This window comes from Aethalodelphis obliquidens, unplaced genomic scaffold (genome assembly GCF_003676395.1).
Source record: "Aethalodelphis obliquidens isolate GAN/ISIS:26980383/991018 unplaced genomic scaffold, ASM367639v1 scaffold4, whole genome shotgun sequence".
Lineage (NCBI taxonomy): Eukaryota > Metazoa > Chordata > Mammalia > Artiodactyla > Delphinidae > Aethalodelphis > Aethalodelphis obliquidens.
Window position 1 is genome coordinate 57,158,055 of NW_020837948.1, and position 26,475 is coordinate 57,184,529.

Below are 26,475 nucleotides of genomic sequence, written 5' to 3' on the forward strand. Positions count from 1 at the left end.
GAAAATACAGCAGAGACCATCTCCTTCTTCCCTGTATTCCCCCTCATCATCCTCAGAACACAGCGTCTTCTTGTACATAGAAGTTGCTCAGTAAATTACCGAATAACCCAATTCATTAACGCTATTTTTTAAAAAATTGCTTATTCAATTCTCGGAGGAAAACATATCCAAGAGTAGTTGTGAATCATTAAAATTAGATATTTCTCCATTCTCTATCAACATACTATTTCTTTTTTATCAACCCTAAGACGCCATTGATTTCAAAACGTCATTTCGATTTATGTACCGCAAGCAAGGAAAACAATGGTGCCAATTAAACTGTGACATACCATTGCTTGTAAGATGCATCTCAATTGCAGGACTGTTTAAACACGAAGAAAGGCCATCTCAGAATCAATCAAATACAGGGTAAAAATATAAAAGTAATTAATATATGTGGCACAATATTGTAACAGTTCAAGGATATAAAATGAAAAGTAAAAGTGTCTTCAGCCTTCCCTTCTAAGAACCACATCTGCTTGATGACCACTGTTAAAAGTTTCTGTCCATCATTCAAGAAATTGTAATCACATACAAGTATATACGTATGTATAGCCTTAAGAATGGAGTACTCTGACTATACTTTTAAATTTTATCTGTTTCATTGCTGGAAAATGTTTTAACCATTTTCTAAAACTAAAGTTTAAAAGGAATTTTTTTTTTTTGCTTCATTATTAGAACAGCATGTACCTCTAGTGACAAAAAGAGGGCTGCTGAAAGAATGAAATGCTTAAATAAATTCTTTGTGCACATTAACTAAAGTATCCATGATAGTGGGGCTTCAATACACGGAACAAAGGAGGAGAGTGGAACAGAATGAGGTATTTCTTCCTCACTTTAGTGTTCTGTAAAGATTGTGGATTGCTAGCTGAGCAGCCACCAGAAAGTGAACTTACCTTCAAAAACAGTGGTTTTACATGAAAGGATGCTCAATATCACTAATCATTAGAGAAACGTAAATAAAAACTACAATGAGGTATCACCTCACACCAGTCAGAATGGCCATCATCCGAAAATCTACAAACAAATGCTGGAGAGGGTGTGGAGAAAAGGGAACCCTCTTGCCCTGTTGGTGGGAATGTAAAATGATACAGCCACCGTGAAAAACAGTATGGAGGTTCCTTAAAAAACTAAAAATAGAACTACCATATGACCCAGCAATCCCACTACTGGGCATATACCCTGAGAAAACCATAATTCAAAAAGAGTCATGTAGGGCTTCCCTGGTGGCGCAGTGATTGAGAGTCCGCCTGCCGATGCAGGGGACATGTGTTCATGCCCCCGTCCGGGAAGATCCCACATGCCGCGGAGCGGCTGGGCCCGTGAGCCATGGCCACTGAACCTGCGCGTCCAGAGCCTGTACTCCGCAACGGGAGAGGCCACAACAGTGAGAGGCCTGCATATCGCAAAAAACAAAACAAAACAAAACAAAAAAAAGAGTCAGGTACCACAATGTTCATTGCAGCTCTATTTACAATAGCCAGGACATGGAAGCAACCTAAGTGTCCATCGACAGATGAATGGATAAAGAAGATGTGGCACATATATACAAGGAATGTTACTCAGCCATAAAAAGAAATGAAATTGAGTTATTTGTAGTGAGGTGGAAGGACCTAGAGACTGTCATACAGAGTGAAGTAAGTCAGAAAGAGAAAAATAAATACCGTATGCTAACACAAATATATGGAATCAGAAAAAAAAAAGTTTCTGAAGAACCTAGGGGCAGGACAGGAATAAAGACGCAGATGTAGAGAATGGACTTGAGGACATGGGGAGGGGGAAGGGTAAGCTGGGACGAAGTGAGAGAGTGGCATGGACTTATATATATGACCAAATATAAAATAGATAGCTAGTGGGAAGCAGCCGCATATCACAGGGAGATCAGCTCAGTGCTTTGTGACCACCTAGAGGGGTGGGATAGGGAGGGTGGAAAGGAGAGGCAAGAGGGAGGAGATATGCAGATATATGTATATGTATAGCTGATTCACTTTGTTATACAGCAGAAACTAACACACCATTGTAAAGCAATTATACTCTAATAAAGGTGTTATAAAACAAACAATAAAAAACAGTGGTTTTGACTTTTAACATGCACAAGTGCAGATTCCTGGGCTCCATCCAAGACCTATAACATCAGATTCTACACTTTTACAAGCACCCTCAGGTGATGGTAATGTCCGAGGGTTTCCAGACCAAAGTTTTGAGTAACAATATTCTAAGACGGTGTTCTCAAACTTTAGCATGGATCAGAATCACTGGGAAGACTTGTTAAATCCCAGTGCTAAGCTCCATTTCCGGAGTTCCTGATTCAGCGGGTCTGGGAAATGGACTGAAAATTTGCATTTTTAACCAGATCCCAGGTGATGCTGAGGCTGCTGGGGACACATTTTGAAAACCACTGCTTTGAGAGGGAAAAAGAACTGGATTCCATATAGTTTGTATTGCTTTTCTTTAAATGACACAATATTTCAAGCATAGAAAACTACAGAGCCTAATATAACACCCATGGCATTTAATTTTATATATATATATATAATTTATATATATAATATATATATAATACATAATTATATATATAATTATATATATATATATATATATATATATATATATATATATATTAAATTTGTTAAAGCTTTTTCATTTCCCTTTTCTGATTCCATTCTTTTTACCTGCCTGGAAGAGTAACTTTCTTATCCACGTTTTTGTATTTTAAGTTTAGTACATTTGTACTTCCCCTCAATTTTTTTTTCTTAGTATTGTTTTGTGTGTTTTAAATATTTACACGAAGAGTAACATACTCGAAGAATACTTTTGCAGTTTGCATTTTTTTAGATTTACCTGTTTGATACCTGTATATCTAAATTTTTTAAACTATAGTATTGATATTTCCTTGTATTATATAACCACATTTTATTCTTCTAAAGGTATCTATTTTATCTGTAGTTTTGGCCTCACTTTTATTCCTAATATAACTTATTTCTACTTTTTTTCCCCTTGATGAATCTGGCCAAAGGTTGGAAATGACCTTTTGTTTTTTTTTTTTTTTGCGGTACGCGGGCCTCTCACCGCTGTGGCCTCTCCCACTGCGGAGCACAGGCTCCGGACGCGCAGTCTCAGCGGCCACGGCTCACGGGCCCAGACGCTCCACGGCATGTGGGATCTTCCTGGACCGGGGCACGAACCCGTGTCCCCTGCATCAGCAGGCGGACTCTCAACCACTGCGCCACCAGGGAAGCTCCGGAAATGACCATTTTTTAATGCCCATCTTTTTGTTTTGTTGCTTTTATTGCTTAATTTTAGTGTCCTTAATTTTCACACAGGCTTTAAAAATTTTCCTTCTTTCTACTTTCTTTGGATTTACTCTTAATTATCCTAACCTTTTGAACTGATTGCTTAGCTTAGCTTTCACTTCTTCTCCCTGAAATGACCGCTTTGGCTACATTTTGCAAGTTTTGATATGTTCAAATATGCAATTCAGGCCTAAATATTTTGTCAACTTCTTTCTATCTTCTTCCATCCATAAGTTATTGGAAGTTTTGACGGGCTTTTTTGTGATTAATTTCCAGTTTTGTGTTATGGTCAGTTGGTGATGTTCTGTTTTCTCTACAAAAGTTCCTGTAATATTTGTGTGCTGTTTAGGGCTTCTTGAAAAAGATATCAATCTCTCTACTTCTTTTGTTCCATGTTACCCATACCAAAACCTTTTTTGTTCCTGGTTTTAGAGCAAATACGTGCAGGTTCCCTGGAGTAGAAAATTGACCCAGCCAGAGATGGCTACCTAACATGTTAATATCCCTTGGAAATGAAATCTCATCATTGCAGCGTCATTCATATTGGAACCACTTAATATTGGTTCCCTGTTTTCATTTCCCGTTTGAACTTGTCTGACACCAAAATGAGTCACTAGCTATCCTCTCATAGTGTGTTTGGTATTTAGTAGTGTTTTAAAACTAATGTACTATCCAAATGGTGAAAGTTTTAATCCCAAGATCCTATGAAAGCAGTTTTGTTTAAACCCATTAGATGACTCACCTGCTTCAGCTATTCCAGTTACTCCTCCCCTGATTGAAGCCCTCTGAGGACAACACTATATCCCAAAAACTTGCCTTAGTAATTTCGTTTTGGAAGCTAACGGTGGTGATATCCAGGCTTCTACGAAATGAAATCAAGCTGTATGCAAATTAGGTGTGCAATTCTCCAGATTTTGTGCAGATATCTCTATAGTTTTTTTAAAAATAAATTTATTTATTTTATTTATTTTTTGGCCGCATTGGGTCTTCGTTGCTGCGCTTTCTCTAGTTGCGGTGAGCGGGGTCTACTCTTCGTTGCGGTGCGTGGGCTTCTCATTGCGGTGGATTCCCTTTGTTTCAGAGCACAGGCTCTAGGCACACGGGCTCAGTAGTTGTGGCTTGCGGGCTCTAGAGCACAGGCTCAGTAGTTGTGGCGCACGGGCTTAGTTGCTCCGAGGCATGTGGGATCTTCCCGGAGCAGGGCTCAAACCCGTATCCCCTGCACCGGCAGGCGGATTCCTAACCACTGTGCCACCAGGGAAGCCCCTCTACATTTGTTTTTAAAGCAAACAGTAGATCTGTAATCATGGTACAACCTAACCAACAGAAGTCCCGTTTCTACCTTTTGTTGATACAAACCTGCATTGGTATTTTGGGTTTAGAAGTAAAGTTAGTCTTTTATAATAGGTCAACAATGCATTTCCACTAATTATACCATGGACAGAATGGTAGACTATCCCTGTGGTTTGGGGTGCTAGTAAAGGTCAAATTCAGTATCTGTTAAAAAGCAAACAATAGAAACTTGTTCAAGTTATATAAGGTGAACTCAATATCTTTCACTTCTCATATCTGTTCATTTCCCTTTTGTAGTAGTGAGGATTCTCTGGAGAAACAGAACCAATAGGATACATAGAGACGTAGGTAAGAGGAGATTTACTATTGAAACTGGCTCACATGGTTATGGAAGCCAAGAAGTCCCACCATGAGCTGCTGTCTGAAAGCTGGTGACCAGGAAAGCAGTGGTATAATTCAATGAGTCCAAAGGCCTGAGAACCAGGGGAAGTGATGGTATAGCTCCCAGTCTGAGACTGAAGGCCCGAGAACTGGGGGGCTACTGGTGTTAAGTCCCAGAGTCTGAAGGCTTGGGAACCAGGAGCTCTGATGTCGCAGAGTAGGAGAAGACAGATGTTCCAGCTCAAGAAGAGAGAAAGAGAATTCCCCCTGCCTGCACCTTTTTGTTCTTTTTGGGCCCTCAACAGATTGGATGATGGTTGTGCACATTGGTAAGCGTAATCTTTACTCAGTGTGCAGATTCAAATGCTTATCTACTCTGGAAATACCCTCACAGATATACTCAGAAATAGTATCTTATTAGCTATCCGGGCATCCCTTTGCCAGGTCATGTTGACACATAAAATTAACCATCACACCTTCCAATATATTTTAGCTAAGAGATGTTATACTCTGAGGAAACAACAGTGAGGCAACCTAGACAATCTGTATGAGCTATTTTATTTGAAGAGAGCATTTGCACTGTTAAACTGAGATAATCAGTAACTGTCCCATGTATACAAGGGCCAAAACCCATACTGGGACTCCTGAGAGGTGGTGGCGGTCTGTCTCCTTCTCAACCCCCTGGCAGGATCCGATGCTGGGCTTCCACCTCCCCACCATTCTCAAGGCACTGCCAGGCTCTGGACATACAGCAGTGACTGTAACAGTCTCTGTCCTCTGGAGCTTAGAGGAGACTTAGAAGGCTCTATTTTAACCTGTTACTAAGTCCTGGTTACAGTAATAGAGGCAATGGATTTTTCAAAAAGCTGATCAGCAGTTAGACCACCCAGTACTCACCAGAATTTCTCAAAATAGAGACAACTTCCACCATTCAGAGTTCTGTGGTTTGCCTCTTGGAATGTTGAGGAGTACCACAAACCCCTACCTAACCACAGTCCAAGTTGTAAAAATTACGTCATGAACAGCACCTCTAATTAGTGCCTGACCACACACACATACACCAGCATACACATCATGGTTCTGGTCTTTCAGTGACATAAGGGAGATGTGTGTTAAAAATCAAAATTCAGTTGAGTAAATTTGAAGATCTAATTGGCGTTATTGAAAGGTGCAAGAATCAGGCATCATCCCGTGTAACAACCAGAAAGGCACACTGAGGGGGTTTTTATAGGCTGGTGGAGGGTGGGGAAAGAAGGTCTAAGCAGAAGAAAAGAAAGGATTTGTTTCAAGCCAGACCATCTTCTTTTGGGGGAAGGGTACTGCAGGGGTCTTTATCATGCAGATTAGCTCAATAGTGTTGATCCAGAAATTTAAGATTGACTGTTTTAAAGGTCACATTTCTGGGCGGGGTTAAAACTGCAATCAAGTCTTGCTTTGCTGTGATGTGGGTGGAGAGTGAGAATGAATCCATTTTGGGCTTGTAATTTTTTTTTTTAACGTATGCCATGTCAGACAGTGATCTCACTGATTTCTTCATCACAAACTTCCAAAATATTAAAGTATGCAAAGGCTCGCCCTCTCTTGGAGATCACTAGAGCACATTCTTTGCGAGTAGTTAGAGCCCTGTTAAGTCTTTTTTGCCTTTTTAAGTTCCAGGTGCTAAAAAGTGGAGTTCGGGGCAAGCATGGACCCCCCTCAGCGTTCCAGACCAAAAATCATTTTTGTAACAGTGGAAACATGATCAAACATACATCAAAATACAGGAGTCAGCTATGCAAAAATGAAGTTAGTGTTTCAATTGCTCCGTGTTTTAAAAAGCAAACCCAGTTTTTCCCCTTCTTCCTATGAGTAAGAAAAGCTACGAGCCCTGGGGAGGAAGCTGGTGAACGGTAGCAGAATATGCCACCCCAAAATATGCCTCCTTCTCTGGGTCACTCATTCATCCATGTCCCTTAAAGATCTCAAAAAAGAAGCGGTTGGTAATATCTTCAACAATAACCTCATCTTGGGGGTCAACGGAGAGAAAACATTTCACAGCTTTCCTCGAGGATGTTGGCATGATAGAAAGATCTTTCTCCATAAAAATAACACTCAAGCATGTCACTCAGTGCTGGAGTAAGTTAAAACGAGCCCTGCCCCCTTTTTTCCAGATAAACAAAAACTGAGATAATTTATTGTTAGCCATCTTACATACTAAAGTTCTTCAGTCTGAAAGAGAGTGACCCTAGACAGAATCCACAAAAAAGACAAAGTATCAGTAAAGGTAATTTAAGACAAGCCCCTTTTTGAGAGGCTGTGAAAGGTTGGCTTTTACCTCCAAACATCTTTCCTTAATTTTGTCTCTTCCTGTACATTTCCACTAAAAGTCTTTCCTAGAGCACGAAGAAGGAAGCTTAACGTAACTCCTACCTCCTCTCAGTTCCTGTTTCTCACCTAATGCTAGCTGTAGGGTACAGGGAGGTTTATTCTCAAGGTGAAGCTTTACTGTATGTTTATTTGATTCCTTTTACAGAAGCCTGTAGTAAGGGTAATACATTAAAAAACACACACACACACACACGCATCTACAAACTGCTGAGACAACACTGTTTCAAGGTGTCCTATGTCAAAAATCTGTATAAGCCTGAAACAATCATCAAAGTAGCAGATTCTACTCTTTTAAAATTTGAATTTTCCAAATTCTGTCAAGCTTACCTTCAAGTTTAGTGTGCCAAATGAGCATAAGCGAACTGTTTCGGAATACGGGGTAACCTCCGTGGAAAATAAAGCCTGTTGAATGAATGAACAGAATACAAAGTATTGGAGTGAGGGGGGTCCAGCCCGAGAGTCTGGATTACTGTTGTGGCAGAGACAGCTGATTGGTCCCCAGGTATCACTGTTCCCTTTCTTTACAAATAGAACCACCTCCCTCTCTACCCCTGGGTTTTAATTGGGCGCATGACTTAGCTAGGAACTTTACTTCCCAGCCTCTCTTGAAGCTAGTCATGGCCATGTAACTAAGTTTTTTTTTTTTTTTAATTTATGTATTTTATTTTTGGCTGTGTTGGGTCTTCGTTGCCATGCGTGGGCTTTCTCTAGCTGTGGGGAGAGGGGGCTACTCTTCTTTGCGGTGCGTGGGCTTCTCACTGCAGTGGTTTCTTGTTGTGGAGAATGGCCTCTAGGCGTGCGGGCTTCAGTAGCTGTGGCACATGGGCTCAGTAGTTGTGGCTCATGGGCTCTAGAGTGCAGGCTTAGAAGTTGTGGCACACGGTCTTAGTTGCTCCGCGGCATGTGGGATCTTCCTGGACCAGGGCTTGAACCCGTGTCCCATTGGCAGATGGATTCTTAACCACTGCGCCACCAGGGAAGCCCCATGTAACTAAGTTTTGGCCAGCGGACTGTAAACAGAAATAACATATGGAGCTTGAAACAAAACGACTTGTCCCGGACTTCTTTCCCCCTTCCTGCCAGCCAGGAATCAGTGACAAGGACAGAGCCAACTGGCCAGCTTGGATCCCTGGTAACTTGTGGGACTGCTCACCTGCCTTTGAGAAAACAAACTTCTACCTCGTGTCAGCCACAGCGTCTTGGATCTCTTGGTCCCAGCAGTTCACTCTTGAAGGGGAATATTTGCCATCCCCACAATATGCCTCTCTGGTAGGATTACTTTGAGCTGATTATTTTTGAAAAACAGCAGATATAGGAGAAGCTCTGAAAACCAAGTAAAGTTACACTCTTTTAAAAGACATTTACGTTTATAAGGGAACTCTCCATTTGTTAAGGGTGTTTCCTTCTCTGAACAAGGAAGAGTGACTAAATCTCTAGAAACTCTTATCAGTGGAAAAGGCAGAGGCTTTTGCATAACTATACCCTCATTTACTCTGCTTTGCCTGATTACCTCCCCTAACTGCTCCCCCCATTGTCTTTTGCCTTTAGCTGGAGATGGTATTTAAGGTGGTGGCTTGGGCCATTTGGGGGAGCAGGCAAAGCACAGTAAGTGAGGGTATAGTTAGGCAGATAGTTCCTGTGTGTCTCCCAGGTATATAGGAGGTATATGCGTCATTAAACCTCTCTTTTTCTCCTGTTAATCTGTCTTATATTATGGGGGGGCAGTATCAGCCAAGAACTTAGAAGGGTAGAGGGAAAATTACTTTTCCTCCCCATAAACTATACCCTAAATGACACAGCTGTAGATGTTGACCCTTAAACAGCGTGAGGGTTAGAAGCGCCACGCCCCACACACAGTCAAAAATCTGAGTATAACATATTTTTTAAAGAATTTATTTTTTATTTATTTTTGGCTGTGTTGGGTCTTCCTTGCTGAGCGCAGGCTTTCTCTAGTTGCGGCGAGCAGGGGCTACTCTTTGTTGCGGTGCGCGGGCTTCTCATCGCGGTGGCTTCTCTTGCTGCAGAGCACGGGCTTAGTTGCTCCGCAGCATGTGGGATCTTCCTGGACCAGGGCTAGAACCCGTGTCCCCTGCACTGGCAGGCGGATTCTTAACCACTGCGCCACCAGGGAAGTCCTGATTGTAACTTTTGACTCTCCTAAAACTTAACTACTAATAGCCTACTGTTGACCTAAAGTCTTAACCAATAACAAACTCTTAACATATATTTTGTATGTTATATGTACTACGTACTGTATTCTTTTTTTTTTTTTTACGTACTGTATTCTTACAATAAAGTAAGCTAGAGAAAAGAAAAGGTTATTAAGAAAATCATAAGGAGAATACATTTACAGTACTGCACTGTATTTATCAATACTGTAAGTTTATGTCATCTGTTTATAAAACAAATCTGCCAGTACCTACATTAATATTGTCTTATATGATATAAAACACTGTAGATGTTATACATATTATTAACACCAGATATCAAAAATAAAAAGATGTGGAAAAGAAATTCATGGTTTTTTTACAGTTCTTTATTGAAAAAAATTCATGTGTAAGTAGACCCATACAGATCAAACCCATGTTGTTCAAGGGTCAACTGTACTTCTTTTCCCCCAAAGTCCCACCAAGAACCTTCTCCTACCCACTAAATGATTTGGATTTATTCAGACAGAAGTCAAATTAATGTAATTCAGTAACATTTATTTTACATAAAACAATTTTCAAAGAATACATTTAAAAACCATCCAGATACTGATTTTATTGCATTACAAAAAATTGAGAGGCACAATTGAAATATTCAAATAAATTGTGAGGGGTGGAGGTGGGGTGAGGTCTACGATCTCTATCCACCTTGTTCCTTAGTCACTGAGAGGCTCTGGGTCCAAGAGTCTCTACCATGAGGCAGTAGTGCACTTCATTAAGTAGGAATAAATCACATAAAATATATACTTTTATACAGAAAGTGTTATTGTACTGTCACTTTCAATTACTTATAAAAACTTTACTTTGAATTGCACAAAAGTTTTCTTTAAAATCGATAACTCCCAGAAGGTGGGGCTTAAAACCAAGTATCTCTCTAAATAATTCATTACAAATAATTCAGGTTCCATTTCTCCACAGATCAAAAAAAAAATCTATGAAGACTTACAGTATTCAAATGGGACATTTAAAAATTTTTTTATAGGAAAATAGGTTTACACATTTGTCCCTAATCAGCTAAAGTTATTTTCTCCCTACTTTAAAACAAATCACAGAATATCCAAAGTTTTAAATCAGAGTACCTGCACCACAGTATAATGTGGCAGTGTTTACGTTAATTCATTTTGTGTATCATTCTACTGCAGTATCAGATTATCAAAAAGGCACATGGGTACATTCTTCGGAACGGTTTTGGTCTTTAAAAAAAAAAAAATCACACGTTTATAAGCAGTAATTTCAATCATGTTTAAAAACAAAAATACTAAACAGATTCATTTCCTAATCCAGGTGATACAGAATCCATGAGATTTCTTCAGGCACTTCACTTCCCATAGAATTTCTTGTTCAGCAGGTATATGAGAAGGTTTACATTCACTTTAACCTTATCAAACATTTTCATCACAGCTACTCCTTCATACTGCATCTGAAGTAAATCCTGAAATTGTAAGGAACATCAATCACACCTCCAATTTGACATTCCCACATTTAAAACACATTCTAGAAGACTGTTGACAACAATAAGATTCGGTTGACCTAAGGACCTCGGTGGGGATTCTTACACTTCAGTGTGCATTAGAATCACCTGGTTTAAAAACACAGGCCAGTTAAAACAGATTGCTGGGTCCTACCCCCAGGAATCTCTGATTCTGGATCTCTGGGGTGGGTCCCAAGAACTTGCATTTTAACAGGTTCCCAAGGGATGATGATATTGTTGGTCTGGGTGCCATAGTTTGAGAATCACTCACCTCGATGAAAGAAAACAGATTTTTAGAATTGATAAGGACTTTACGAGAGAAAACCATTACCGTTAATATTAGACATAGAATTAAAAGTTTAATTATAATTGAGAAACTCAAGACACAAATGTTACAGCAAGATGAGGTATATCCTTTAGAAGAGCCAGGGTTTTCTAAGGTGGAGTGAGACAGTTCATTGAGGAGGAAAAAGAATATTAAAACTCCTATTTTTATTTTTTCCTCATTTCTTAAGCATGTACATTTTCTATATATTTTATAAAGTAGATTTTGAGTAAAGTGCCAAGAGCATGTATACTTTATAAATAAATAAATATAGAGAAATACGGAGAAATGCTCCATTTACTGAGGAAAACTGTGAGAGTGAAATTTGGAGACCACTGTACAAAGCAACTTGTTCCGATCTAGACTACTTCTGTTCCTGTATTCTGTTCCTCATTCTCAAGTAAGTTTATCATTCTGTTTCATTGCTGCTGTATAAACAAAGAAAAATTAATTAAATTTCCTTCATTTATAAATTAATAACTGGCTCACACCAGCCAAATGCATGAGACTAAGCAGTAAAATTTTACAACAACACAGGACAGGGGGGCTTTCCCAGATAGAAGATATCATTCCTGAACTGCCCTAGACTCATACCCAGGTCTCATTTTCCTGCTTCTAGCTCTGGAAATTTCTTGTTTCTCAATGATAATGCCTTGTGTCCATAACAAGCAAGGCCACCTGCAGAAGGTGGAGTCTTCTTTGAGAGAACTTGGGCTCTTGCCAGCTTCCTGCTCTACTTTCTCAATTATCTCCAACTGCACTCAACTAAACCCCTCCATTATTTAGATATGCTTCTGGGATGGAAATTCCATAGGGAAGTGAAGTTCTTTCATCAAGAATGGTTTTGCCTATTAAAGCGTAGTGGAGATTCACTTTTCCTTTGGGAAAGGCGACATCTGTCAAAGAATCTTGGAAAAGAACGAAACCAATATGGTTAAACTGAGAAGGAATCATGTATGGAGGGGAATTAGCTGGGCCCCCCATGGGGAACAGAGGAACTCTGATTGTACTTGCGGTTGAAAGACCAGATTTTAGTCTTATCTCCACTATTTGCTATCTTACAACCTTGCAACATCATATAACTTCTCTGAGGTTCTGTTTCCTTGTGTGTAAATTGGGGCTGACACTGCCAATCCCATAGGCGTGTTATTGGGCATATGAGATCAAGAAGTCTGCAAACACTTTGTAAGCCACTCTCGTCTGGTCAGGAACAACTGGAATCCTGTGAGAGAGGCAGCATGTAGAGAGATGAAGAGTTTGGATTCCAGCGGCCCTTCCATAACGTGCTCTCTGAATCCCAGTTCTTCATCTGGGAAAGGAAGAATACCAAGACTGCAGCCCTCCATAAACACTGGCCATTGTTTATATAAGCAGAACATCTTCACGTAACTCACGCCTTCCTGTTATGTATATGGCTACAGGATATAATTAGGATATCATCTTTAGGAACTGAGGAAAGAGTGGCCTGTAGAAAACCTAGAAGCATAATGTTAGAAGAAATCTCCCTTTTTGTCCTCTTAGAAACAAAGTCCTTGACTCCCACTGAAGACCGGGCCGTCACATTTCTCTTTGGTAATTTGTTTCATATTAGAATTGTCTGAAAGCCATAAATTGTGTGAAAAGATAAGTCTGACTTTATGTCTGACAGCTATTATATGCAGGGCTGGCTCTGTGGGCATTCGACCTGTGCATGGTCCCATGATTAGAAGAAGGGCCCTGCACTTAGTTTAATGCTCTGCTGTCATCATCTTGAAATTCTCACCAATTTCGAGTAAGGGGCTCTGCATTTTCATTTTGCACTGAGCCCTGCAAATTATGTAGCTGGTCCTGATGATATGTCAATGACTGAAAAAAATCTGGAGCATAATAGCCACCTGCATACAGCTAAGGAGTAACAGTTTACAATTGTGTCTAAATGAATGGTGTGAACAGCTAATCCTACGATGAAACTTTTAACAAAGGAGCAAGTGAAGCTTGGTGTTTGCATAGTGTGAAAAGGAAGTCCTGTGGAATTCCTGAGACCTCTCTAAACAGGTGTCTCCTGGTCACTTGTGATTCATCTGTTGTTGAGTTGATGTTTATTGGGCTTGGAACATTTCCTTCTTGGCAATCACATGATACGTTTTTGCTACAGAAGAATCACTAACCAAGGCATATCACCACAAGCACACTCTTTTCTCTTCCCATATTTATCTAAGTATTCCACAGAGTAACTCAAGACTTTCAGTTAAATTTTTAGATGGATACATTTAGTGACATTTAAAATAAACAAGAAAATAATACCATTAAGTATACTTTTCATAATTACATAATATCTTCAATTTTCTCTCTTAACTCTAATTTCCTCCATTATCTCAGTGTCTTTATAAAACCCATTTAGCTCTCAGTTTTTTTTTTTAGCCTTATAAGGAATGCTAGACAGAAAAGAAGGGCCCTGTGTATTTTGTCCCATGGGTTAGGGGTGGAGGTGTAACTCCACGGATCTCAGCCACAGGCTAGGGAGGCAGTGAGGCTGGAACTTACACCATTCCCAGTGGCTTATCGTGATGTTCCATGTAGATACATGCAGAATACCTGGGAACAGTTTTACAAGTAGTTGGGGGCCCAGGTAAATAGGTGCTATTTCCATTTAAAAACTCAATCTCATCAAAAAAGAAAACTCAATCACAGCTCTAAACTGATTCTGTGCAAGAATTAAGTTGGGAGTAGATAAACATTTACTTGCACCCTCCCTCCTTTTTTTTTGGTGGCACATAAACTGTTTTCTGTTTCTGCTCAAGTATATTTGGCTTAAATGTGGTTCTTATGAGAAAATAGCAGTAATTCTGACTGCAAACACCATTTTTCTATTTACAGATATCGGTCTTGCACAATGTCTTTCTTTCTTGTGATCCCAAATACTTAACAAAGAAATTTAAGAAACTGATGCAAAAATAATTCTAGGAAGGAGAAAGGGAAGAAGGAGAAATGAGATCCAGAAAGTTCCAATCCTGGGTATATGCTATCTTAGGAAGAAATGCAATTTCCTAAGAAAAGGAAACTTTCCTACCTTTACTTAATAGCTCTGAATACTTTTACATATGTTATTCTTTTCTCTAAGCTTCAAAATGAAAACATAGCTTAGAAAAACTCACTGCTATGGTTTACCATTTAAAAGCAGTTTAAGTTCCAATAATTTAGAAAATCATAGCTTTAAAAAAATCATCAACACAAAGTAATACTGGCAAATAAGGCTGGCATTGGTCTCCTGTTAAATTTCATTGTTGTCATGAAGAATGCAAGCCAGGGGCTTCCCTGGTGGCACAGTGGTTAAGAATCCACCTGCCAATGCAGGGGACATGGGTTCAAGCCCTGATCTGGGAAGATGCCAAATGCCACGGAGCAACTAACCTCGTGCGCCACAACTACTGAGCCTGCACTCTAGAGCCCGCGAGCCACAACTACTGAAGCCTGCACACCTAGAGCCCATGCTCTTCAGCAAGAAAAGCCACCGCAATGAGAAGCGCGCGCACTGCAACGAAGAGTAGCCCCCGCTCGCCGCAACTAGAGAAAGCCCGCGCGCAGCAATGAAGACCCAATGCAGCCAAAAAATAAAAATAAATTAAAAAAAAAAAAAAAAAAGAATGCCAGCCAGGGAAGCCAAGAAGGACCCCCACTATAAAACTCACCCCAATCTGCAGGAATCCCAGCTTACCTGAATGTTGAGCTGCACCTTTTCCATCTCAACACCCAGGAATTTTGATCTGACATCAAAGATGCCCACATCTTCAGTAGATGAGATATCAAATGTAACATTTTTAAACCTAGTGAAGAAAGGACCATTCACACATGTGGAACTGCAAATATACGCTTAAAGCTGAAACAAATTAATGGACCCTAAGTTACCATTCCTAGTGAACAGCCTGCTGGGAAAATTCTAAGGAAGTTACCCCAAATCTCCCACCATCAGTCCAGTTTGGCTCACTGGAAATATGGCTCGTGTTGAGATCTGCAGCCCACGGAGCACTGAAGTAGGTGCTTTGTTACAAGAGAAATGCAAAATATTGTCCTTGCTCTTAAAGAGCATAATATACAGTTGAAATTATATGAGATTCACAGAACTATAAATGTTGAGTTTTACTGCTGACAGGCCAGTTGAGCATTTCAGACGATTAGTTTTACAGCAACTTCAAAGGGGAAGAAGCATTTTCTCTGAGTTGGTCTCCGTCAAGAGAAAGTTGGATGGGATAAATGCAAGAGAAGCCAGGCCTTGGAGGAAGCCGGAGTTACAGAGGAGTACACACAGTGAGTCTGGCGTCCTCCAATGGAAAAGGAAGTGATGGAGCACAGGACTTACGGTCCTTTTAAAATGGCAAACCCATTAGTGCCTGGTGTGGGGCTCGGAGGAGGGTTTCTCCTCCACCTCAAATACACACAGTAGTAGCACACTGCTGGAGCGGCTCTGACCCAGGCATCAGCACACAGCTTTCAAATCAGAGAGGTACCGTTTTGCAATTGTAAACAACACTCACTGAGCTAGACCAAAAGGCAGCTTTTCTTTTCTCACTGCTATGACTCAGTTCTTTTGGAGGGAGAGGCGAGGCCGGCAAATCCCAACACACTGGCTAAGCCACGGGAAGCACAATCACTCGATCAGCACTTAGTCTGACCAGCAGCATCAGATGCTCCAGGCCTTATGGGAAGACTAGAGATTACAATACACGTGTTTTCTCCTGTCATCTGTAAGCAAGGGGAAGCCCTGACAGACCAAGTGAAGCCTTCTTCAAAGGCCACAGGAAACTGAAGTGGGAGTCAGATTTGACGGGAGGGACGAGAGGGCGGGTGTGCTTTGTGCCGATTTTTGGTGCCACTCACTGGTTTATCTGAAGATCGTCTACGCCCAGGAGGACACCCTTCTCATGCAGCTTTGCTGCGGTGTACCTCACCGGCTTCGCTCGCTTTGTCCCTTTGGGTTCTCCTTTTCCATCAAGTTTAATTGATCTCCGAGTATTTCTGACAAAATAAGAACAGACCGTCCGTTGTGAAGATGGCAAACTCAGAAGTTCCTGACAGCGCAATACCCAGCACAGAGGGCACACCACTGTCCACACCTGGCCCCCACTATATGGAACCTGGGCAACTTTGTATTGTGTGATAGTAGGTGACAACCTTCCCGGTGCAGTGCCATCTCACTACTGAACAGTTTAAGGAAAAGCTATTTTCGATGCGACTCAAGTTTGAATTACAGACTAATATGTTTCATAAAACTTGTACTTTGCTGTCTCAGGCATACTGAACCCTGTGGCTCGATTAAGTACTTTCACAAGCAGCTTAGGTGTCATAACATAAACTGCGTACACACTCTGAAAGAAAGGTATCACTAGGAGTGCTTTAATTTATTTAACAAATAGGACGTGGCCATCCCTGTTCCAAGTGCCTTCTAAATACTGCCTCACATTCACAAAATTAACCTTGCCATAGTGTTCTGAAATAAATTCCTTTTTGCTGTATCATTTCCTTTAGCTCTCATAACAACACTTGTAAGGCTGGTACTCCCAATTCCCTCTTAGAGATGAGAAAATTGAGGCTTCAGAGATCACTGGACTGGTTGAAGATCACACAATGTAAGAGAGAAGCCCAATCTAGCTCACCTGACTGCAGAGGTTGTAAAATACCTTGTCGTAGTTGCAATAAATACGTAAAGAAAACCCCTGACAAGCTTATTTCTACTAAATATTAGCTTTACCAACTTTTTTCCTCCCAGGAATAGCATAAAAGTAATTTACAGGCTGCAAGCAAATGAATTAAAGTTCAGAACTAGTGCGGCACAGATAAATGAGATTGAAATTTGGTTATATTCCTTCATCGAATCTATGATTAATGCAATTGATTTTTCCATATAGCACCATTTCCTAGTGTCAATTTGACTACAAGGGTTACATAAAAATACTGAATTATGTATTTAAATGGGTAATTAAAATTTGATTAATATTGACCTTAGTCTATTGATAAGAGCAATTATGAGCAAAGAATACTCATTAAAAGTAGCTATATTGGGCTTCCCTGGTGGTGCAGTGGTTGAGAGTCCGCCTGCCGATGCAGGGGATGCGGGTTCGTGCCCCAGTCCGGGAAGATCCCACATGCCGCGGAGCGGCTGGGCCCGTGAGCCATGGCCGCTGAGCCTGCGGGTCCGGAGCCTGTGCTCCGCAACGGGAGAGGCCACAACAGTGAGAGGCCCGCGAGCCGCAAAAAGAAAAAAAAAAAAAAAAAAAGTAGCTATATTGTGAAAAGAAATCTATGATATGTATGCTAATGGGTAATAGAGAACTGACAAATTTTGTCTTTTGTGTAAGTAATTTTTAAAAACCAGTAAGTAATTTAAAATCATTGAGCTGTGCTGTGCAATAGCAAATACCTGGTGTTACCTAACATTTTCAAGTATATAAAAACTGTTTATTGTTAACATCCCCAAGGGTAGCTTTTTTTTTTTTAAATAATAGTGTTTAAAACACACCTTTGACTAAAAACGAAGGAATAATGAAAGTGCTTCCCGAAGTGTTTAAAGCTACTTTAAACACAACAGGGTAAACTACTTTAATGCCAATGTTAATAGAGAAGTAACATGTTTCTAAATTCACTCCTGACTTCTTAGCTCACAGTGGCAAATCATAAAATTGAGATTCTAGTTTTTGGTTACATAATAAAGCAAAAGTTTGCTAGCACACCCAACCCCACAGCCCAGGATTGTAAAAGAATGGATACCCCATATATATCATGACATTACAAAAGAATACATGATTTCAGCTTACTTTCTTTTTAAGTTGTCTAAACAAGTCTTTATGTAGGTGTCATAATAATTAATTTGCTCTTCATAAAATGCTGCCTTCTTGTTAAGTGCATTCAGGGTCTGTTGAAGTTTTTCCAATTCAGCTTTTCGAAGCTGACGATGGATTCTTTGATTTCGAATATCCTAAAATAACAAGGAAAGGCCATGGTATGAGATATAAGCAGGAGTTTGCTTTATGATACTGCCCATTTGGGACAAGAAGAATATCTAGTACTAAATCACTATTTGTGACTGTTGTAGTTTATTTTAGTCACCTCATTTTAAACTCTCAACACCAAAATGTTCCCTTTTTACTTTAGAACTGGGAGTGTCTGTATTTCATTTTAAGAGAGGTGCTAAGGTTGATGAAAAAGCAGAGAAGCAATTTTAGATTAATTGCATAAGGAGAAATAGTGTTTTTAAAAGGGCACAAGGAAGACTTTAGCAGGAGAAAATTTCTTCAGAATATTTTGAACATTCTACTTTGAAGAATACTTTACCCTGAAAAGGGTTACATTTCATCATTACATTCATTTTCTTTTTTTTTTGGCCGCCCCATGTGGCTTGTGGGAATCTCAGTTTCCTGACCAGGGATCAAACCTGGGCCCTTGGCAATGAAAGTGCAGAGTCCTAACCACTGGACTGCCAGGGAATCCCCTATTTTAGAAATTAAAAAAACAATACACTTTTTAATCTGAAAAATATTTCTCAAGATTTGCAAAAACAACTGGGGTCTCAAGACTGATTGAAAAAATTCAACATGGATAACTATTACTTGGATTTAAATAGAGTTCCTAGAACATAAAGTTGACCAAGCTGCTTACAGCTTACGAGAGATACGTTATATTTAATCTTACACACACACAATTCTTTTTTTTTGTAATTCTAATTGGTAAATTAAAAAAATGTTTCATTTAAGAAAATGGTGCCTATTTAATACTATTTTTCCTTTGTGGACAGTTAAAAAAGATTCCTCTAGGAATCCAAAGACAGACAAACACATCCTTCTTGAGTAAAAATTCTTCATTAAGTAGAATATTTTGGGGGATGCCTTCATGATAGCTTTTTGCTTTTTCCAAGACAAAAGCATCAATTTCTCTACTACACATTCCCTAAGAGACATATTTTCCACCCCAGAGCTATAGAGAAAAAAAAACGTTACTTCCCTTGAGTCACTCAGGCTGGGAGGAATAAGCCTACTGCCAGGACTGACCATAACTTTCCGAGGAAGAATGAAGCTGAGTGCGTTTCCCTCCCAGAAGTTAAGAAAATTTATTTTTTTTCTGATCATGTAACTGTCCTTAACCTCCAGACCCATTTTAATTTGCATGTTTGGATAAAAAGAATGAAAAAAAAATTTTTTAACCCAAAATATATACTTCCTTATCTTTGGCAAACAGATCTAGCCTTTTCCTGTGATGTTTCCTTGCACTAATTTGATATCCTTTTCTCAGGAAGTTTCTCAACTGTCAAAATACGGGAGGAGAAAACAGGAACTAACTTTTAAGTCTGAACTGCATTCAGGCTAAACTGCTTAGAGGAAAATTCTCAGGGACACAGAGGTACCATCTCAGTGGCAGGTCCCATGGGCAACTGGGTTATATGACAACTAACAACTCAAGAGAGAACTCTCCTAAAAGTGTCACTTTTAAAACTAGTACGTATTGTTTAAAGCAATTTGTTTAAAGCAATCGATGAAACTTGTCTATTACATTTCCTAAGCATTTACGTCTGGTGTGTTTCAACTCTTCTAATGACTTGGGGGAGTTGTGATTATTCTCTATGAAAAGTCATCAACTTCTCTGAAACCTTAAAAAATCTGTAATATTGAGGAGGACAGGAACCATATGTATATAACTATGAATTCCTCATGTCACCTCAGAGTCCCAGCATGTGTGTGACCAATGATTAACACGTCTGCTAAGCAAAGGAGAAAGAATACTCTTTCCAGCAACCTTGGCAATCTCATTGAGAATGTCTTGGTATTTATTTTTGGATGACACATGTCCAGTCTGTTCCAATGTCCGAAGATTCCTCTGGATTTTCCTCTTCTTCTGCTCAAGAGGCAGCTGTGCATCTTCAACCATAGACTGGCTATGCTTCATGTCTTCGGGAGTCCTGGAATCTAAAACTGCACGGTTCACCATGTCTGCGGCATGATCTAGCTCCTGGAAAGGGAATATCAAGATGTTGACTTATCTCTGATGCCCTAATCTCAGATTCAGAAGCTGTACAAGGCAAGTTAATATCAAAATGAAAGAGGTCCTCGAGCCAAGGTCCAGAGACAGAATTACAATACGTTCTTCATGGGTTTTGAAGTAGGTCTTTGGGAAGGAATTACTTTGTTTTTCTGAGAAACATAGCAGTGGTGGCAGGCCTACTTTGAGCGAAATTCTAAATAGCTACTTTATTGCTAAGATGACAAGTTACCTTAGTAATGGACAGATTATGAGGGATAACTGATATTTTATAATTCTCTGGATGGAAAGATATCAGTTTTGGATACGATAGTCCAGATGAGGAAACTAAAACTAGATTATCCACTAAAACGTGGCCATGAGAACCCTGAACTAAACTCTAACATCAGCCATATTTACAGAGATTCATAAGCTGTAAAGGCTTTGTTCTGGTAAGGGAATCATTCTCAAACTTCCGACTCTGAAAAACCTGCAGGGTTTCTTTGAACCAAAGGAAATTAAGAGTATTCTAGCACGAAATAAGTTTCCAAATAAATGATAAGTAAATAAATGAATCAAGACAGTTTGGATAGTTTGTTCAAAAAACCAGTAATAACAAGAGACTGGTGATCTTCCCATGTCACAGTCAGACAACTGATTGACACTGTAGACAAAGTCTAAGAATATAAATGACAGATCAACTTTATGGACACAGTAACAGTAAACCAGGTCAGCAGTAAACAGTAACAGTAGCAGCCAATATCGTTGAGAACTTAGTATGTATCAGATATTATTCTACCCACTTAACATGTTTTAACTGAGTTATTCCTGAATTGGGTACTATTATTATTATTCCCTTTTTGCAGTTGAGGAAATCAAGGCATAGAAATATTTCTAAGTGCCTAGAGTTACAGAGCTAGGAGTTACAGAGCTATACTTGATCTCGGAAGTCTTCACTCTTAGTGACTAAGCTACATTTGGGGAAAATAAAATATTAATTAAGAATTAAAATTCTCATACTCAGTAAAATATTCTACCCACCTTGTTTAAAAATATTCACACATTAACAAACATCAGATAACTTGACATTATATATATATATATATACTTTTATTAAAAATTGTGACAGAATGATTTCTTGGCAACCAATTAAATTAAGAATGATTCAGGAAATTACATGTAGCCCAGCTAAGAGTAACTAAATAGATAATTTTGTTAGCGTTTGTTTAGGGAGTGGCAATTATCGAAACTAAAGCAATATCACTGAAATTAATTCAGAACAAATTAAATAATGATGCATTTTCAAGGATGCTGATAAAAGGATTATTGCAAGATTGTTATTAAAGTTTAATAAACTTCAGTTATTTACACCAGGATAATGGTGCTCTGACCTAATGGACTCAAGACGTTTGCTTCCAAAGCATTTGGAAAAGAGTTTTAATGTGTGGGACATTTCTTCATTTCTTCAAGTTAGCAAAAGCATAGAATATGAAAGGTATTTTTCTGTATCCTGTCGACCAGAACGATCTCTTAAGTGACTTATTTGCCCATCCACTGCAATGAATACAGTCTTCCTTTTTTTTTTTTTTTTTTCGGTACGCGGGCCTCTCACTGTTGTGGCCCGTCCGGTTGCGGAGCACAGGCTCCGGATGCACGGGCTCAGTGGCCGTGGCTCACAGGCCCAGCCGCTCTGCAGTATGTGGGATCTTCCCGGACCGGGGCACGAACCCGTGTCCCCTGCATCGGCAGGCGGACTCTCAACCACTGCGCCACCAGGGAAGCCCAGTCTTCATTTTTAAGTAGTCCATTCTTCTTTTCCTTTGTTTCCTACACTCACTGTTCAAAGTTTACAATGAACATTCAGAGGCTTTGAAAGGCCCAGCACTATCTTCCTAGTCTAGGACAAAATTATTCAGCATAAATTCAGTGCTGCATTTTTCTATTTCATTACATTGATATTCCATGGATTTTACATATAGCTGAACTCGGTTGAATTCCTTACTTCCAAACCGTGTCAGATACAGTTTCTCTGAGGTAACAATAAACATTTAGCACAAAGATTTGTTAACAAAATCAACTCACATCAAAGGTACTTATTATTTTACACTCTAAGGCCAATTACCTGTTTTGTACTTGCTGGTGTCTCTAAGATTTCTGACAGTGTGCTCCCTGGTTGGTTCCGGATCACATCAATGATCAGCTTTTTGGTCCTTACAAAATACAGAAAGGAGAGACAGGCTTTCAGACAGCAGTCCTAATGCACAAAAATCTGCTTCTCCCAAGGGAGTGAACAAGCACCTACAGAGATGAAGCCTCAAAGAGAATCCCTTAAAATAAAGCCATCTCACGGAACTCCACCACATCTGCTTTAAGGCTCCCCAAAGTTTGCGAATGCTTAATAATCGAAGTCTGGGTTTTATATGCTTGATGTTGTCAGATTATGGTGTCAGTATCATGGGCACAAGTATGTCATAAGATTCCTTATCTAAGTACCTGTTCTTCTTTTTAGACCGAGACTACTTTTTGACGAGAAGGAAGGATGATTTGGCCCGTGACTGTGGAGGGTGCAGGAAAGGTCCCCCTTTCCTAACTTGAGTAACATTTAAACTTCTGAGCCTGTTGAAAACATCCTAAGCCTTTAGGAGCCAGAGAAGCTGTTAGCTTTCCTGCTCTGAGAAGGTTATGAAACACTGTGAAGGCCAGTGGGAGCCCAAGTCCTGTGTGGGCTGTGGAGGCTTCGGCTGCTGGATGACACAGCAGCCAGGAGGATGGGTGTTTGGAAGCCTCAGGTCTGGTGGCGGGACGAACCCATCGGGTGGGAGAGAACTGAAGAGCTGCTCGGTAACAACAGCTGGCAAACCCCTCTGTTAGTGCTAAAACCATCTATTTTTTCATATGTGTTCTTTAGGGTAATCAGCCACCCTTTACTAATTAAAGATCAGGTTATGGAACTATGTAAGAAGATTTTAACACAAAAGGCAAATGGTCAAGTGTGCTCCCTTTTACATAAGTGGGAACATTATTGGACATCGAGTCCCTTCAAAAAAAAAAGTGGGGGGGAACATAAACAGAAGTTGCCTTAAATTACAAACAGGTCTAACCAACAACGTCTGAAGTTTCACTCTCATTGCGTTGAACCTCAGTTCTTTCCAAGGCATTACATGGTATCACTGGATGATGAATTTCTTCCTCAACTACAGCAGAAAATGTTCACACGGCATGAAAATTGGAAAATGAAAATAAAACATCGTTTATGTTTTGAAGCATTGGGGCGACTGCTCCCAAAGGACAAGAGGAAACTTTCAAAGAGAATTCCAGATATATTATTTTTGCAAACAGGATAAAATCCAATAAACCATCTGTAACCATTATTTTTCTCCTTTCTGATTTATTTCAAGTCTGTATGAGAAGAATGATCACAACCATTTCCTCTGGCCCATGACCCTTCGCTGCTGGGGATTTACAGGCTGTCTGGGAATGCACAGAGAAATGCTCCCCCAAGAGTCAGAGGTGGGCACACAGCTCATTACAGGCATGTGGGAGACGGCCCTGTTCCTGAGGCTTAGGGAGCCAAGTATCTATCCTTTCTGTCCCACACAACTCCCTCCTCCAATCATCATTATAAATGCATTAAGCTGGAACATCGAGTTAAAAATAAAAGCTCTGGGTGATTTTAACAAATGTAAATACAGTGACTGTCTCTTATTTGAACTAATATTCTAGGAATGACTGACGATATATGCTTCCAGGAAACTCCCAGCTCGACTCTTTAGACGCTATCTGATGACCAAAATGACCAAGGTCACTCAAGTATGCCCTGCTAGGGACAAAGAATGTTTATTTGTTCAGGAGTGGCTGGAGGACAAACTGCTCACACAGCCTTTCTCTTGAAATTCTACTTTATGTCAGGCCTCTACTGGAACCACTGCCAAAGTTCTACCCCAGACATCTTACACGTAAATAACCATCCAGTTTCATGACAGGGAGTTCAGTACCTCACCCTATGGTATGCCTAATGGTTAAGAACACTGAGTCAGACAGATCTAAGGTTGAATCAGGGTTCCTGTTGCTTAGAAGGTGTGTGGACTTGTGCAAATTATAAAGTCCCTATGGTGGGTTTTTTTTTTTTCATTTATGTAATGGGAATCTCTCAGGACTGAATGACAGATGCACGTAAAGCCTCTCTCTAGGGTCTGACATGTGGTCAGCACTCACATGGTCACTAAAGCTGTGCTGCCCAAGATGACATCCACACTGGTCAGCAGGTGGCCAGTGGGCACTTGAGACATGGCTGGTCCAAACTGAGATAAGCATTAAGGGCAAAACACACACCAGATCTGGAAGGCTCAGTATGAAAAAAGGAATGTACCATGTATCATTAACAATTTTTTTACACTGATTCCATATTGAAATGACAACATTTTGGATATATTGGGGTAAATAAATATATTAGAATTAATTTCACCTGTTTCTTTTAAAAATGTGGCTTCTAGAAAATTTAAAAGTAACTGTGTGGCTGACATGAAATCTCTGTTGGCGAGCACAGCACTGGAACAGCCCATTCTTAAATGGGAAGCCCACTCTGAGAGGCCTGCCTTCCAGTACGGTCCACTCACTGGACCCAGTGAGTCACAGGACATCAGCACCGAGGGGGACCTTGGGCAACAGTCCAATCCCTGATTTTACAAATGAGTCAGCTAAGACCTAAGAGGTTCAATCGTTATAGAAGGTCACATCCTATTTTCTAGAGTGGCAGGAAACAAGTTGATTTCCCCTTCCTCCTCATCAGCCCCTCATTAACCTGCAGAGAGTGCCAGAATTGTGTCTATGTCCCCCCTTCTCTGTTTTCCAAGGGAAACCCCTCAGTTCCTGAAACCTCTTCACGATAGGAGTTAAAGAGAGTTTCCAGTCCTGCTCACATTTCAGTTTGCCAATGACTTTAAGACATCTCCCCTCCCCAACTCAATGCAAACACAATATTCTAGATATGGTCTGACCAGCATAAATCAACTGGTTCAAGCTTTGGCCCCATGGCTGTTCATATAATAGGTAAGACAGGCTGGTCAAACTCTGCCACCCTCCCTGAATTAGGAAAGTTAAGAAAAAAAGAAATACATCAGGGAGTTTCTTCATCACAGCTCTGCTCAAATCCCATGGTCAATGAATGAGACCGCCTGGTGCCTGTAAACTGGTGTGGTCCCTCAGCTTTGGCCATTGCACTCAAAGGGTGTCTGTTATCACATTCTGACCAGGACCATTCCTGAGCTTCCCTCTCTGCCATCTGCCTTACGGTGTGCCCAAGGTTGAAAAGGAATTGGTGTTTGTGGAAGCTAAAAAATACTTCCAGGGCTTCCCTGGTGGCGCAGTGGTTGAGAGTCCACCTGCCGATGCAGGGGACACAGGTTCGTGCCCCGGTCTGGGAAGACCCCACATGCCGCGGAGCGGCTGGGCCCGTGAGCCATGGCCGCTGAGCCTGCGCGTCCAGAGCCTGTGCTCCACAGCGGGAGAGGCCACAACAGTGAGAGGCTCGCATACCGCAAAAAAAAAAAAAAATTCCAATTGTTTAAAATTCTAATAACATGATTATACATTTTTATCACCAGACCTTGAATATCTCCTTAGCCATTTACTGCTCATTTACTGCCAGCTTGGACTACAAGCAAGAAAATCTTGCAACTGGGATGATGGATGCCTAAACTGAATTATGTGATAGGAAAAAAATTCTTAAGAGATGACAACTAAAGCACTCAGGCAGCTAAGTATGAATAAAAGCCATCTATAATGCCTTCTACCTACACACATACTTTCATAGAAAAGCAAGCTTAATAAAGGCCAAAAGGATCACATACTATAAGTTGAATCATAAGTTATAATGAGATAGATTTTCTTTTCTTTTTTTTTTAGTTTATTATTTTTAGCTGCACTGGGTCTTTGTTGCTGCGCGCGGGCTTTCTCTAGTTGCGGCAAGCGGGGGCTACTCTTCTTTGTGGCGCATGGGCTTCTCATTGCAGTGGCTTCTCTTGTTGCAGAGCACAGGCTCTAGGCATGTGGGCTTCAGTAGTTGTGGCTCGCAGGCTTCAGTAGTTGCGGCTTGCGGGCTCTAGAGCACAGGCTCAG

At 40.3% G+C, this 26,475-nt stretch overlaps 1 protein-coding gene across 1 annotated transcript in view; it reads right to left on the reverse strand.

The window, feature by feature from the left end:
* Positions 1-10,057: 10,057 nt before the first annotated feature.
* IQGAP2 (IQ motif containing GTPase activating protein 2) overlaps positions 10,058-26,475 on the reverse strand; it is a 286,526-nt gene continuing 270,108 nt past the window's right edge. Inside the window, exons 31-36 of the mRNA XM_027100794.1 lie at positions 22,481-22,568; positions 20,137-20,349; positions 18,165-18,325; positions 16,231-16,368; positions 15,071-15,179; positions 10,058-11,012 (exon numbers count right to left, since the gene is read on the reverse strand). Coding sequence (XP_026956595.1) covers positions 10,899-11,012; positions 15,071-15,179; positions 16,231-16,368; positions 18,165-18,325; positions 20,137-20,349; positions 22,481-22,568 — 823 coding nt within the window. The 3' untranslated portion in view covers positions 10,058-10,898. The remainder of the gene's footprint in view (positions 11,013-15,070; positions 15,180-16,230; positions 16,369-18,164; positions 18,326-20,136; positions 20,350-22,480; positions 22,569-26,475) is intronic.